Source organism: Pseudorca crassidens, chromosome 14, assembly GCF_039906515.1.
Source record: "Pseudorca crassidens isolate mPseCra1 chromosome 14, mPseCra1.hap1, whole genome shotgun sequence".
Classification (NCBI taxonomy): Eukaryota; Metazoa; Chordata; class Mammalia; order Artiodactyla; family Delphinidae; genus Pseudorca; species Pseudorca crassidens.
Genome location: NC_090309.1, coordinates 44,982,314 through 44,998,301, shown reverse-complemented (window position 1 = coordinate 44,998,301; position 15,988 = coordinate 44,982,314). Strand labels below are relative to the sequence as shown.

The 15,988-nt window shown below is 34.1% G+C and overlaps 1 protein-coding gene across 10 annotated transcripts in view; it reads right to left on the bottom strand.

Moving 5' to 3' along the window:
- Nucleotides 1-15,988, bottom strand: part of CCDC88A (coiled-coil domain containing 88A) — a 192,386-nt gene that overhangs the window by 31,783 nt on the left and 144,615 nt on the right. For all 10 annotated transcript variants that reach the window (XM_067705001.1, XM_067705002.1, XM_067704999.1 and 7 more), the window contains 5 exons: nt 15,655-15,839; nt 9,923-10,060; nt 7,273-8,343; nt 5,799-5,926; nt 2,935-3,073 (listed from right to left, as the gene is read on the bottom strand). In XM_067705001.1, coding sequence (XP_067561102.1) covers nt 2,935-3,073; nt 5,799-5,926; nt 7,273-8,343; nt 9,923-10,060; nt 15,655-15,839 — 1,661 coding nt within the window. The remainder of the gene's footprint in view (nt 1-2,934; nt 3,074-5,798; nt 5,927-7,272; nt 8,344-9,922; nt 10,061-15,654; nt 15,840-15,988) is intronic.

The window sequence follows — 15,988 nt, the reverse complement described above, 5'->3', positions numbered from 1 at the left end:
GGTTTGAGCCCTGATCCAGGAAGATCCCACAAGCCACGGAGCAACTAAACCTGTGTGCCACAACTACTGAAGCCTGCAGGCTCTAGGGGCCGCATGCCACAACTACTGAGCCCACGTGCTGCAACTACTGAAGCCCGCGTGCCTCAAGCCCATGCTCCGCAACCAGAAACGACCACAATGAGAAGCCCATGCACCGCAACGAAGACTAGTCCCCGCTCGCCACAACTAGAGAAAGCCTACGTGCAGCAACGAAGACCCAATGCAGCCAAAAAAAACTAACAACTTGGTAATCAGCCAAAATTAACTATTAACTTACTAACTTAATTGCTCTCTTCAATTTAAATTGATGATTATTATACTTATCCTGAATTACTAGTTTATCCTAGGAAATGATTATCATAAATTTCTAAATTAACCCCAAACTTTCTATTGAGACAAGGATATAAATGTTTAAAATAATTCAATGTCTGATGCAACCTTAAGAAAACTTATGGCTCAAACTTTGCTACTACTACTGAGTTAGAAAATAATGATGTGAGACTAAAGAAAAAAGGATGCCAAGATAGAATGTAATTTAAATCTTGGCAAGTGACCTAACAGGTGTTCTGGGATCCTGATTTTCCACTTTTTTTAATACTTTCAACACCCTAATAACATGGATGGATGACATCATTTCCAGTCTCCTATTTTACATTAATTTCCCACAGGATCTTTTTTCTAGGCTTATAAGAGTTAAAGATATATGTCATTATTAAGAAGATGACCTGAGAATAAAACTCAAAATTTCTCATTTTTAGTCCATTGTTCTTACAACTAAGTTTCATACAGAAAATGACATATTTTCCATCAAGGTTTCTCATAGAAACCTTGTTCATATAGAAAATGACATATTTTCCATCAAGGTTTCTCAAGAGGCAGCATATAGGTGCCTTTTTATCTAATTTATTACTCTCCGCCTTTTAATTGGGGATGTTTAGACTATTTATATTTAATGTGATTACTGACATGGTTTGGTTTAAAACTATCTTGTTACTTGTTTTCCATTTGTCCAACCTGTACCTTGTTCTCCCTTTTTTCTTTTTCTGCCTTCATTTGTATTTTTTGATTCTAATTTTATCTCCTTTGCTGGCATTTTAGTAATACCGCTTTGTCATGCTATTTTAGCAGTTATTTTATGCCTATTATTCATATTTAGCTTTCATAGTCTATGTTCAAGTGATACACCTCTTCACGTATAATATTAAAAATTAGAACAGTATAATTCCAGTTGAATACATGTTTATGGCAGGAAGCTAGTCCAATAATAGTCCAATTATGCCAAAATGGCTGGAACTGGAAGATAATGATGGAATTTTAAATCTCTACCTTTTAGACTTGAAATACATCTTATACTAACCCATCCTCAAACCCATTTATTTTCTGGCATAGTAGCTTCTTGAAATTGACTTTATTTGCAATGTAGTCACATTGCTTAACAGGGCAAAAAATTTGGAAAATAAAGCAGATTAATGGCATCCGGCACCAAGTTTTATTTTATTTTTTTGGACGACTCTTTATGTTAACTAAACAAAGTTCCAGAATTTCTTCTGCAACAAAATATGTTTCATGTTAATGTCTGAGACCAACACCAGCAATGATGGTATTGGCAAATGAGGAACAAATCCTTTTCCCCTTCCTGCATGAGAAATTCATCTTTGGGTAACTGTTTCTCTGGAAACCTGATAAAATTGGAATGTTCTATGTTACCAGGCAAGACTGCTTAGGGGAAAAATGATCTCTCATTGCTAAATTATATTTGTAATTAAGAGAACTATAAATACCTAATAGGCAGCTACACCTTTGAACTTCTGAGTGCAGCAACTCTTAAATCTTAAGTCTGTGAAGATCTTAAATCCATGCCTTCGAGTTGTTGCAAGAGATGATGACTGCTATGAAGCATGAAGTCTCAAAGCCAGGGCAGCTCCCACACACAACCAACAGTCATCTGGTGAGAAGATGACTCTCAGACAATTATATGAAGATGGACACCTGATAGTGCCCTACCATCAGCTTATATTTCCTATAGTGTTCTAAATCATATGGCTCTAAATGTGGCCTATAGTAAACTTGCTGGTCTGAATGTTTGGTTGACTGTAAAACCATTCTGGGTATGACTACAGAGCTGATAAAAGGGAGAATAAGGCACAACGCGATTCTACCAATCTACCATACACTAACCCTATGGAAAGCGCAAGCCCCTTCAATTTCAGTTTATTCAGGTGGGGAAAATAGTAGCCCCTGCCTCACATACTTCACTGAATAAGTCCAAATATCACAAGAAAACAAATTTAGAAAAGACCTCAAATTTTTGGATTAAGTGCTTTCTTATACCACACATACTATTTCCCTCTACTTGCTATCCTCACACCCATATCTTTGTCTACCAAATTTTTACCTGGATTCTCAATAGGAAAAGAGTGCCCGTGAAGTGTCAGAATCACACTGAGAGTTCTTCCCAATGAAATAAGCCTGCCTCTTCCCCATCCCACTCTCACAATTCTGATATGTCCCTTACTGCATGAGGGACATTCATAGATGAAATAGGATTGAATAAATTATAGTGTATAGACAAAATAGTTTGTTACAAACTACATGACAAAGATCTGTTTAAGAATATTCTAAAATTTAAGAAAAAGGAAGAATAGACAAAATGTTAATAAAATTGTTTCATTTTTATTTTCTACTTTACACTTTTCTGTCCAAATATTTGACAATTTGGGAGTTCCCTGGTGGTCCAGTGGTTAGGACTCGGTGCTTTCACTGCCAGGGCCTAGGTTCAATCCAGGATCAATCCCTGGTCAGAGAACTAAGATCCTGCAAGCCGTGCAGTGGGGCCAAAAAAGAAAGAAAAAAAAAAAAGACAATTAAAATTCTTTCCAAGGAAGTCACACTTACTGTTTTAAGTTCTTGGCGCAACTGCTGGTTATAATTTGTGGACTCTTCTAATCGAGCTTCTAATGCAGCGATTTTTTCTTCTTTTATTTCAAGGGACTTCTTTAGAGTAGATTCTAATTTTGATTCCAAAAGTTTGTATCTATAATCCAAGTATAAAAATAATATAGTTCATTATTGGAGGTCAGAAAATTATTTTTAAAGATAATTTATGACCACAGATACTGATATTATAAATAGACTTTATAAAATAGTCTTTTTTAAAAAGAAGCAAATTAAATTATCCTGCTCTTACTGCCCACTCCCCCTTTTAAACTATTCCTGGTAATGAAAAAACAAAAAATCACTGAGTAAATCACAGCTCCAAATTACATTTTAGGCTGTCAAAAGCAAAAATTAGTACTCAAAAAAAAAAGGCATCTGGAAGATCTGAATCTCAAAATATTCCTTTCAGTTTTATAAGAATAGAATCTATACAAAGAGTAAGTGGATGGATTTATCACATTATTAAGCATTCATCTATGATATTAATATGTAATGTATTTATACAAGTACATATGAATAGTTGACTTAAAGCTCACTGAAGACTTTACATTCAGGGTGTAGAGTACTTGCAGAATATTAAAAAAAAAAGGAATGATATGTTAAGACACAAGATACTGGTGACAGAACAGGAAGAGGAAGATAGATCTGAGTGTCAAAATTTTAGTTATCTTTTTGAATGGTGGGTTAATAAATATTTATATTATTCATAAGAGTTTTATTTTTTTACAAAAAAGGACAGTTCATGAACACACTTTGAGAGTGAACCACAGACTAGGAATTACGGATTAATCTATTTCTACACCTGAGAACCTCAATGACTAAACCAAATAAAAACCTAAAGTACAAATATGAGAAAATTTATCATACTCTGCCCCTTACTGTAATTAATTTGTGTGTATATATTTTCTGCTCAGCCAGATTTTAAGTTCATTGAGAAAAGAGAACAAATCTCACTCATTTTGGTATTGGCTTGAGTCAACAAACAATTTTAAAGCATGTAATGAGTGTGACTTCGGATATATTAAATTTGTGATGCCTGAGTTCTGGACTGTCCAGATAGAGATGTCCAGTAAACAGAGAATAATATGGGTATTAGCTGAGATGATGGACAGGAATGCTCATGGAATGGATAAGAGGCTTAACAACATAACCCTAGGAAACCATATTTAAAGAGAAGGCAAAGGAAAAAGAGCTGTTAAAAGAGAAAGACAGGAGTGATCACATTGCACTCTGTTTGAAATTCCACCACTAAATTTACTTTGTTGCACTCTATCTATTTATACATTCAATTCCACAGTTAGACTGTATATTCCTTGATGGCAAGAATAAATATCTTAATAATAAAGGGGGGTCAGAGGAAACAACATCAGTTGAAAGATGAAAAGGTTAGACTAACAAAAGAATTAGGGATACCATCTGAGATTAGAGGTAAAGACAGATGCAGATACACATAATTCTAAGATGGAGGGGATGGAATGTTAAGGGAATTTATGTCTGTGAACTCTAATTTTCTTTGTGATGTTAAGGTTAACTTACTTGCTGAGAAAGAAGCAGGTTTAGTGGCTTAAGACACTTTGTTTCCTGATCCCCCCGATTCGATCATAGTTATTAACTGATCTCAATTCCCTTTCCTAAAAGTTTTATTTCAATATACATACCCTTATCTCCATATCTAATGCTTTCATTATAAATGAAAATGTGTGGATTAATGAATACACTTACATCTTGCCTAGACTATTACATAGCTTCCTAAATGGTCTCTGTACCTTCAAATTTGTCCCTTTTCTAATCCATCTATAATGTCACTCAGGATTGCTCAAAACACCTTTGTGCTTTATTTGCATGGAATGCCCTTCCCCATTTCCACCTTGCAAATTTCTGTCATTCTTCAAGATCCAGCTGAAACCTTATTATTTATTTGATGCCTGATAATCAGCAGGTAATAAAAGCTTAATTAACATTGATTAATTGTATGAAGTAAGGTTTGGGAAGAGATACCACAGTGTGAAGGGCCCCTCAAAAGCTGGGTTTGTAAATTTAAAACAGGGTCAGTTAAGGCAGCTGCATGGTTTACTGTACTTTTTGCTCTACATTTAAAATGTCTTACACATGACAGGTAGAAAATCTGTCTGAATAAAGCAGAGATGCATATTCAGTATCTATATTAAAAGATAGTCAACTAAATTGTCCATTAACAATGTGTTTAACTCAAAAAATCTTTTCTCATAAAATATCTATATAGTAATTAATTCAATTAAGATTGCTTGAATTGATTGCTAGAATAAATGCCTCAAATTACCTCTATTTGTTATTATAGAACTAACTTTTAAAAGTATCAATCTATTCTATTAACTTTGAATATTCTCAAAATTACATAAATAAATCCCATATAATCAGCATTAATTTTTCCTATATACATTTAATATAAAATATACTTACTAGAACAGTAATAATGGGTAGACAGCAAAAATACAAATTATATAGTTACAAAAATTCCAATGAATTAAAATCTAGTGTACAAAAAACAATATTCTTAACAATACACACTTCTATTCTAGCTGGAATCACGTGGCTAACTAGATGCCAAATAGTAGACTACTTGAAAATCCAATTAACTGATAGACTATATTTACCATGGTAAATTCTCTTTAAACCTGTTGAACATTCTCAAATTAAAATATATAAGTTAATTTTTTATTCTGTTTGTCAAGCCTTCGTTTTTCACATTATTTTCATGCCTTAATTCCTTCTCAGTCTCAAAATTAATGTTTGAAAAACAAAAAAATTATTTCCACTGTTTCTCAGATAGACTTAGTACTCACCTGTCATCAGTACTCTGCTCATCATGTAAGAGTCGTTCTTTATTTAACCCTATCTTCTCAAGCTCATGAGTTAATTTTTCAAGATCATTATTCATTTGTTGAGTCTTCAGTTTTTCACTCACCAAATCCTTATTTTAAAAGTAATGTAAAACTCACATGAGTGTTATGAACATAAACATCCGAGAAATTCAGCCAAGATTCCAACTACCACCATCCAGGAATACATACAATTTAAACCAGGAAAGACAGAAATGCTGTTGCTGAGCTTTTCCTTCACCAATAAAAAAGAGTTAGGCAACAAAATTATCACCTAGTTCAAAGAGTATTGTTTTCCTTCTTTTAGTTTGCTAATAGTTCGTTTTAACTTTTTAGTGTTTAAAAACTAAAAGGAGAAACTTGTACTTGTGATTACACACCTTAGGCTTGAAAACTGTGGGGAAAACAACACATATGCATTAACTTAATAATGAACTAGAACCTTATTGCACATTTCTTCCTATGAATATATGTTGGATATAACACCCTTCTCCCACCACAAGCACCCCTCTCCCAGTGGAAGAGGCCTAAGATATTGAATTGAATAACTAGGGGGAATTCTTAGAGATGGGACCAGGAACCTATTGTTCATGTCTGTAAGACTGTAGAACAACAGAAAGTAAAAAAAAAAAAAAAAAAAAAAAGAAAGGATAATAATGGTCTCTTCTCAATGCCTCTTTAGCAGAAAGGCATATTTCCCAATGTGAGCTTCTGCCAGAATGCCAACTAAGATATTTTTCAATTGAACTTAAAGGGTTATCATATATAGTATAGCATAGGGATAGCAAGTAAGAGCCAAGCATGGTATCTCCTGAGCTATACCAACAATTTATTGCCAATCTACTCATAAATTTCAGAATTCTTCTCAACACACAGATACAACCAACTACCAATTGCTCAACGTTGACCTTTAAATTCAATCTGATTTGCATTCTGTAGCTTAGAAGTCAAAATTCAAGGGGCTTTGAAGTCTGAAAGATCTGGATTTAAATCCAGGAATCCAAATCTACCATTGTGGTCTTAAGTAAGTTACTTAATGTCTCTGAACCTCAATTTTCTAATCTAATGGAGATAACACCTATAAAGGATTGGCTGTAAAAACTGTCCAGTATTTGGCACATTCAATAATTAGTAGCTATCACATTCAGTAACAGTTTTGATCAAAGGTTTTAATATTACTCTGAAATAAAAGTATAAAATTATAATGTAATAAATAAGTCAGATAACACATGGAAACCTTATTATTACAATTTCTTTAAAAATACAATTTATATTTACTCCTTAGTTTAACAAAAGTAGGAAACTTGGAAACTGCTTCTAATTCTAAATTTCTACTTTGAACCATAAATAGATGATGCAAATTACTGCAATAAAAGTTAAAGAGCCCTGAGTTAAAAATATAAAAAAATCTGTCTGAAATTTAAGTAACTATATTTACCTCTCGTAATGTAACTAAAGTTTTTATATCAATAGTTGCTCTTTTCACAAGCTCCTTATTTTCTTTCTCTAATTCTTTCAGACGAATGCAGGATTCTTTATAAATACCAATCTCTTTGAAAAGGGTTTTGTTTTCTTTTTCCAAATTTCCAATTTTCACATTATTTTCTTCTAATGTGGTATCTTTTATTTCTGCTTGTTGTCGGAGTCTCTTATTTTCCTTCTCCAGTTGTTTCTTATCCTTTTCCAGTTGAGAAGTCTCTTGTTCTAATGATCTGTTTTCTTTTTCTAGCTGTTCTAGTCTTTTGCTAGATATTTTTAACTCTTCTAGGTTTTTTTGCAATGTTTGATTTTCCATTTCTAAGTCTTGTAGTTCACTTTCCAACTGCTGAATTTTTTTATTGCTGTTTTCTAGAGCTTTCTGTAGCCTTTGATTTTCTGTATCTAAACCCTGGTAGCTAACCTCTAAGCGTTCTGTTTTCTTGAAAGATGCTTTCATGAGCTCTAAACCTTTCTTAAGTTGTTCTTTTTCACTTTCCAGTTCTTTGTTTTCTAGTTGTAGCTGAGCCATTTTCATGCTTGCACACTTTAAAGATTCTACATTCCTTCGCAGTTCTAAGTTTTCCTCATCAAGCTGGGAATTCTCTTTCTCTAGGGATTCTAACTGAAAAGTAAGGTTTTTAAAGCTATCCAATGTTTTTTTACATTTCCTATTTTCTCTTTCTAGCTCTGAATTTTCTTGTTCTAAGGCCTCAATTTTTTCACAAGTAATTTTTAAATTGGTTATCTTTTTCTGTAACAATTCATTTTCTTTTTCAAGATGATGTAACTCATTTTCAAGTTCTTCTGCTCGTTCTCCTTTTTCTTTATAATGTTCCAATTCTTTTCTGATTTGCCTTTTTTCAAATTCAATCTTGCTTAGCTTGCTACTTGTTTCCTTGATAGATTCATGGAGAATTTTATTTTCTTTTTCAATGTCTTTCACCCTTGCTTCAGCACTTATCTGGGAGCGCTGCCTTAAGGAGGACACAGTTTGATTCAGATGTTCATTTTCCTGTTCCAATATTTTAATCTAATTAAAAAAAAAGAAAGGAGAAAATTTAAAACTTAACTGAACATGAATTAAATATTTTAACTTACATAGTTTTCCCTCCTCCAAAAACTAACAGGGAAATCACACCATAAAAAGGTGCTAAGGGCTTCCCTGGTGGCGCAGTGGTTGGGAGTCCGTCTGCCGATGAGGGGGACGCGGGTTCATGCCCCAGTCTGGCAAGATGCCGCGGAGTGGCTGGGTCTGTGAGCCATGGCCGCTAGGCCTGCACATCTGGAGCCTGTGCTCCGCAACAGGAGAGGCCACAACAGTGAGAGGCCCGCATACCACACACACACAAAAAAAGGTGCTAAAACCGTCTACCTTAATTTTAATTCCAACAAATATTTACTGAGAGATCACCATGTACATATACTGACAAGTCTTTGAAGTTCACATCTTTAGAGAATCCATAATGTAAAGGAATGGTTAAAAGAAATGTATTGAATATTAATCAAAATGATCTTCAGATCATTTATGGTTACATGATTTAAATGCAAATATGAGTATAGGTGAAATGTACATACATATCTTCTTGAAGATACAAGCTTTTATGTTCATTCAATAGATTTCGCAATGCATATACACAGTGAGTCCTCAGTAAATACACTATTTGCTCTATGTGCATGTATATTGGTGTGTATTTGTGTGTATTTATTCCCTAAAAGAATTCTAATTTTGAAACATCAAAATAACAAAATCTCTGGTACATTTTAAAACTAGTCCATCCAATTTATACCATGGCCTACTGTAATGGTTCTTAAAATCCGGTGTGTAAAACAGTCCCGAGAACCTTGTAAAAGCAGAGATTCATACTTAGCTCTAGAATTTTTCTTCTGTAGCTCTATGGAAATCTGTATTTTTATAGGTGGCCTGAGGACTATACCTAGATAATACAAAACAAATCATTTGACTGCTTTTTTTTTTTTTTTTTTTTCTCCTTTTTGGCCACACCGTGCAGCATGCAGGGTGTGGGATCTCAGTTCCCTGACCAGGGATCAAACCCATGACCCCTGCAGTGTAAGCGCAAAGTCCTAACCACTGGACTGTCAGGTAAGTCCCCATTTTACTTCTAAAAATTAGAAAATTTAAAACAGCCAGTCACTTAATCTATTCAATTCTCAGTTTCCTCAAGCATAAAATGAGAATAACCAATAAACACTTGAAAGCAAGTATGAAAATATCCAAGATATGTGCTGCGACCACTTGTCCCTCCTTAGTGGGATCAGAGTAGAGCTGCATTTCACCCCAACTTCATTCAGGGACTTTAAAATCTGCAGTTCTATTCCACTGACACTTGAAAGCAATTCAAATACAGGTACCACAAAATTTTATACCAGATAATTATTAAGCACACTGGCAATTTAAAAAATTCTAAGCTTTCCCTTCAACTTTCCTAAAATGTATGGGACAGAAAATAAGTTAAAACCATAGTTATGTTAAAATCTAAAAAATTCTAAAATATTTCCATTTAACGTTATTATGAACATTTTGCACAAGCTTTAAAATAACTTGTGTTAATAAATTTTAAAATATGTTGCTTAATAGGAAATTTAAGAACCTGTCTCTCTGAATTTTCTCTAAGTGTTTCAATTGTTTTTTCAAGCTGAGCTTTCTCCTTCATTAGATCCTTGCTTAAATTCTGACAATTCTGAAGACTTTGCTTTTCTTGAATAATCTCATTTTCAAGAATTTCAACCTGGAGAAAAAGAAACCACAAAACAATATATCATTAAATATTTCACAATAGTGGAAACATGTAAAAACAAAAGCTAATCATTGAATAAAGGATAGAACACAGTTTTAATACTCAAATTTAAGAATTTCATAGAAATTTAAGAAATTTAAGAATTTAAGAATTTCATAGAAATTTAAGAAATTTAAGAATTTCATAGAAAAATTCAAGTATTGATAACATTCCAAGCTAATTTTAGCAGCTGTATAAAATGTACAGAACATGACTATCTTTCTTATCCTCTGCATCTTTGAGAGCAAAGTTCTACTTCTAAACACAAACATAACTAAATACATACACACATGCCATATGAAGAATGTACAAATCTTATTGAAAACTCTCTTGGCTTGAATGGATTTGTAAAGTGAAATTTTAATTAGTCAAGGAATTTCAGCGCTCAAGAAGGAAAAGATGAGAAAATGAGGAAACAAGAAGGGACTTGGATTAAAATAAAAAGAAAAGAGAAAGAAAAAAGGAGACTACTAGAGAAAAATAAGGTCTGAACAAAACTCCAGCAAATAAATTATACGTTTAAATTTATTATGAATTACACATTTTAAAGATATAATAAAGTATGAGGTTAATAAATATGAAAAAGCAAATTCAACTTCAAAATATACCAAACTATTGATTTCCCATTATATAACATATTCAAACCAGGTAATAAAAAATATAAAGAAGATTTGGGTATGTAAAATACTCCACTTCAAGTTTAAATATTACTTAAATCCTTATATTAATAGTAAGGAACGCTAAGAAATAATATCTCAAAAGCATCAAGTCACAAATCTAATCCAATAACTCAATTCAACATTAATTTATACAATCAGGAAACTTTAAGCTATTAATAACTAATCTGGTTCTCCCATTATTGACTGAAATATATGGATAGTAGTTATTTAATTAAATGCATCTGTTGTGTTATGGAATTCAAGTGAAACATTCAGCTTACAAAAGATATACAATGAATTGATCAAAAATTCCTGGAATCATAAGAATTTACTAATTAGACTTTAAAGCTAATTTCAAAATCAAATTTCCAGATCCAATTATAGTGACAACAAAAATAAAACTGTTCCAAATTCTAAATGGCCACTCTTACTTTAACACTATATTTATTGTGAAATACTTATTAAGATTATTTGGTTAATGAACTAAAGATGATGCAAAAACGTTTTAAGAGAGTAAAAATCTTGCAAGAAAATCAAGGAGTCTAGTCTACCTGCATTATCAAAGGCAGTAGTTCTCAGGGCATGGCTCCAAAACAGCAGAATGAGCATCCCCTAGGAACTTGTTGGAAATGAGAATTCTTAGCCCCCACCCCAGACCTACCAAATGACAAGCCCTGGGCATAGAGCTCAGCAATCTGTACCTTAACAATTCCTGAAAGTGATTATGAGGCATACCTGTTCAAAACTACTGGTCTAAAAATTAGAGGGATTTTCATAACCGAGTCTAGAAACCCAGGATCCATCAAAGGAAAAACTAGACATGGCTGACTACAAATAGAAATAAAAATTAATTCATAAGGACACATGTATAAGAATATTTATTACAGTATTGTTCACAGTGACCAAGAACAGGAAACAAAAGTGAAAGCACATTTTAGAGAGTATATGTGATGGGAGGGGTTCATAATAAAAATATCAGGTATGCTTTTATAATATGATTTCTATTTATGTATAGTGTGTGTGTGTGTGTGTGTGTGTGTGTGTGTGTGTGTGTGTGTGTGTGTGTGTGTGTATGGGCAGAAAGATATGCAAAAATAAATTACTTGGTCTAACTGTCCCACAATTGGAAAACAGAATATCTTAGAGATATTGCAGGTTTGGATCCAGACCACTGCAATAAAGCAAATACCGCAATTAAATGAGTCACATGAGGGCTTCCCTGGTGGCACAGTGGTTGAGAGTCCGCCTGCCGATGCAGAGGACACGGGTTCGTGCCCCGGTCCGGGAAGATCCCACATGCCGCAGAGCGGCTGGGCCTGTGAGCCATGGCCGCTGAGCCTGTGCTCCGCAACGGGAGAGGCCACAACAGTGAGAGGCCCGCGTACCGCAAAAAAAAAAAAAAGAGTCACATGAATTTTACGGTTTCCCAGTGCATATAAAAGCTGTGTTTACACTACACTGTAGTTTATTAAGTGTGCAATAACATTATGCCTAAAAAACCAATGTACACACCTTCAAATACTTTACTGCTAAAAATGTTAACCATCATCTGAGCCTTCAGCAAATCATAATCTTTTTGCTGGTGGAGGGTCTTGCCTAGTCGTTGATGGTTGCTGACTGACCAGCGTAGTAGTTGCTGAAGGTTGGGGTGACTGCAATTTCTTATGCGTTGATTGACTCTTCCTTTCATGAATGATTTCTCTGTAGCATGCAATGCCATTTAACAGCATCAGAATATTTTTCAAAATTGGAGTCACTTCTCTTAAACATTGCCACTGCTTTATCAACTTTATGTAATATTCTAAGTCCTTTGTTATCATTTCAACTATCTTCACAGCATCTTCACCAGTAGATTCCATCTCAAGAAACCACTTTCTTTGCTAACACATAAGAAGCAACTCCTAATCTATTAAAGTTCTATCATGAGAGTGCAGCAATTCAGTCACATCTTCAGGCTCCATTTCTGATTCTGGTTCTTTTGCTATTTCCTCCACATCTGCAAAACTTCCTCCACTGAAGTTCTGAACCCCTCCAAGTCATCCATGAGGGTCAAAATCAACTTCTTTCAAACTCCTATTAATGTTGTTACTTTGACCTCTTCCCATGAATCGCAAATGTTCTTAATGGCATCTAGAATGGTGAATCCTTTCCAGAATGTTTTCAATTGACTTTGCCCAGATCCATCAGAGGAATCACCTTCTATGGCACCTATAGCCTTACAAAATATATTTCTTAAAGAATAAGACTTGAAAGTCGAACTTACTCCTTGATCCATGTGTGGCAGAATGGATGTTGTCTTAGTGGGCATGGAAACATGAATCTCATTTTAAGTCTACACCAGAGCTCTTAGGTGAACAGGTGCATTGTCAATGATCGGCAGTATTTTGAAAGAAATTTTTGTTTGAGCAGTAAGGTGTCAAAAGTGGGCTTAGAATAGTCAGTAAATCATATTATAAACAGATGTGCTCTCACCCAGCCTTTGTTGTTCCACTGAGAGAGCACAGGGAAAGTAGATTAAACAGAATTCTTAAGGGCCCTAGGATTTCTGGAATGGTAAATGAGCACTGACTTCAATTTCAAGCCACCAGCTGCATTAGCCCCTTACCAAGAGAGTCAGGCTGTTCTCTGAAGCTTTGAACCTAGGCACTGACTTACCCTATCTAGCTATGGAAGTCTTAGACGGCATCTTCTTCCAATAGAAGGCTGTTGTGACTACGCTGAAAATCTACTGTTTAGTGTAGCCACCTTAATTAATTATATTAACTAGATATTCTGGATAATTAAATACAGCTTCTACATCAGCACTTGCTGCTTCCTGTTGTACTTTTATGTTATGCAGACAGCTTCTTTCCTTCAATCTCACAAACCAACCTCTGCAAGGTTCAAACTTTTCTTCTGAAGCTTCCTCACCTCTCTCAGCCTTCAAAGAATCAAAGAGAGGGCATTGCTCTGGATTAGGCTTTGGCTTAAGGGAATTTTGTGGCTGGCATGTCTTCTATCCAGACTACTAAAACTTTCTCCATATCAGCAATAATGCTCTTTCACTTTCTTATCATTCATATATTCACTGGAGTAGCACTTTTAATTCCCTTCAAGAACTTTTTCTTTGAACGCACAACTTGGCTAACTGGTGCAGGAGGCCTATCTCTCAGCCTGTCTTGGCTTTCAACACGCCTTCTTCACTAAGCTTAATCATTTCTAGCTTTTGATTTAAAGTGAGAGACGTGCAACACTTCCTTTCACTTGAACACAGAGGCCACTGTAGGTTATTAACTGGCCTAATTTCAATATTGTTTGTCTCAGGGAATATGGAGGGCCAAGGAGAAGGAGAGAGACGGGGGACTCACCAGTCAGTGGAGAAGTCAGAACACACACACCATTTATGGGTTAAGTTCACTATCTTACATGGGTGCAGTCTGTGGCGCCCTCAGACAATTACAATACTAACATCAAAGATCACTGATTAGACATCACCATAACAAATACAATAACAATGAAAGAGTTTGAAATATTGTGAAAATTACCAAAATGTGACACAGAGACATGAAGTAATAAGCAAATGCTGTTAGAAAAATGGTTCTGATAGATTTGTCTGAAGCAGGGTTGCCTTAAACTTTCAAGCTGTAAAAACCACAATTATCTGTGAAGTGAAGTAAAATGCAATAAAAAAAAAGGTACACTTGTATTTCTTTTCAAAGTCTAGTTAAAATTCAAGTTTCATAATCCCTAAATTGTGGTCTCTAAATACCACTTCCCACTAAAAGGAACAAGCGCTTTTTGGAGAAATGGCTGTTTTCAGGACTGAGGCAGGAAATGTTTAAGAGAACACTTTGTCGTGGTAGAAAGCAAGGAAGCGCTCCAGGAGTGCTAAGGTCATGTCATAAGGATTCAGGAAGCAGCTTAAAGAGTTGGGAGAGTAAGAAAAATAAATACAGTGTATTAAAATGCTTTACATATTTTTAAATCCATGAGTTCATAACAACACTAAAACAAACAACAAACTCACTCATTAACTATCTCAGCAGGATATGAGAGAACTGATTCATTACTAGGAAACTGGTAAATAAAGGTAAAGAATCAAACATTCATCCTACTTTACCCCTAAGAGCTGTTCTCAGAGTAACCAGTGGTGTTTTTTTTTTTTTAAACCAATAGTTTTTAAAAAGAAAAGTTTTTTCTTATAGAAATACTCCAGCTACCAAATTAAGAAGGGATGATATAATATCAAGATTTTGTAACCTCTGATTAATTCAGGGATCTAAGCAAATGATTTTCTATGACAACTAACATCACAGAAAGAGAGACAACCAGACATGTGCCCCCTGTTTGAGGTTTCTTCAACAGAAAAATTGCTAGGAAAGAAGAGTCAATCTATAGACTAAAAAAGACTTAAGGGACACATCAACTGATTGAATGTACTGATCTTATTTGGATTCATATTCAAATAAAATATTTTTTAAAAATCTTAATAGATTTGGAAAAATTTAAATGCTGGCCCAAAACTATGATATTTTAAGTGTGATAATGTCACTGTTCTTTTTTAAAAAAAATTCCTTACTTTTTAGAGATTTATACTGAGATATTTATTGGTGAAATAGTACGACATCTAGGATTTACTTCAAAATCATCTAGTGGCTGTTAGGAGAGTATCAAGGGTAGAAGTAAGACTGGCTATAAGTTAATAATTATTGAAGCTGAATGAATGAGTCTAGAGCTGAATGAGTTCATTCACTTCACATTTATGTAAGTTTGAAATTTTACATAATAAGTTAAAATAATATTGAGGGTACACTAAAAGTTGGAAAATAAATGTTCTATCTCAGTGCTATTTATTTATACTTTTACATATACTTTTTTACATTACATTAAATATTAATTTTTATTTACCTTCTTACTTAGTCTTTGATTTTCTTTTTCAATTTTCAGGATTTTGGAAGTGGTGCCTTCTGCAGAATCCATAGTACTCCGAAGCTCTTCTACAGTTTTTGTCAAACTCTGATTTTCCATCTCCAACTTCAACAACCTACTTGATGTCAATTCATTTACCTCATGGCCCAAGGATTTCTGTGGTGCTATAATATTGAAAAATACGTCACTGGTAAAACTATGTTTACTCTTCACTATTTAAAATATTTAGTGTAAATACACTAAATCACCTGGTCCTTAACTTTATAAAAAATTTATAAAGTTATGCAAGATAGACACAATAAGAAAAGAGATA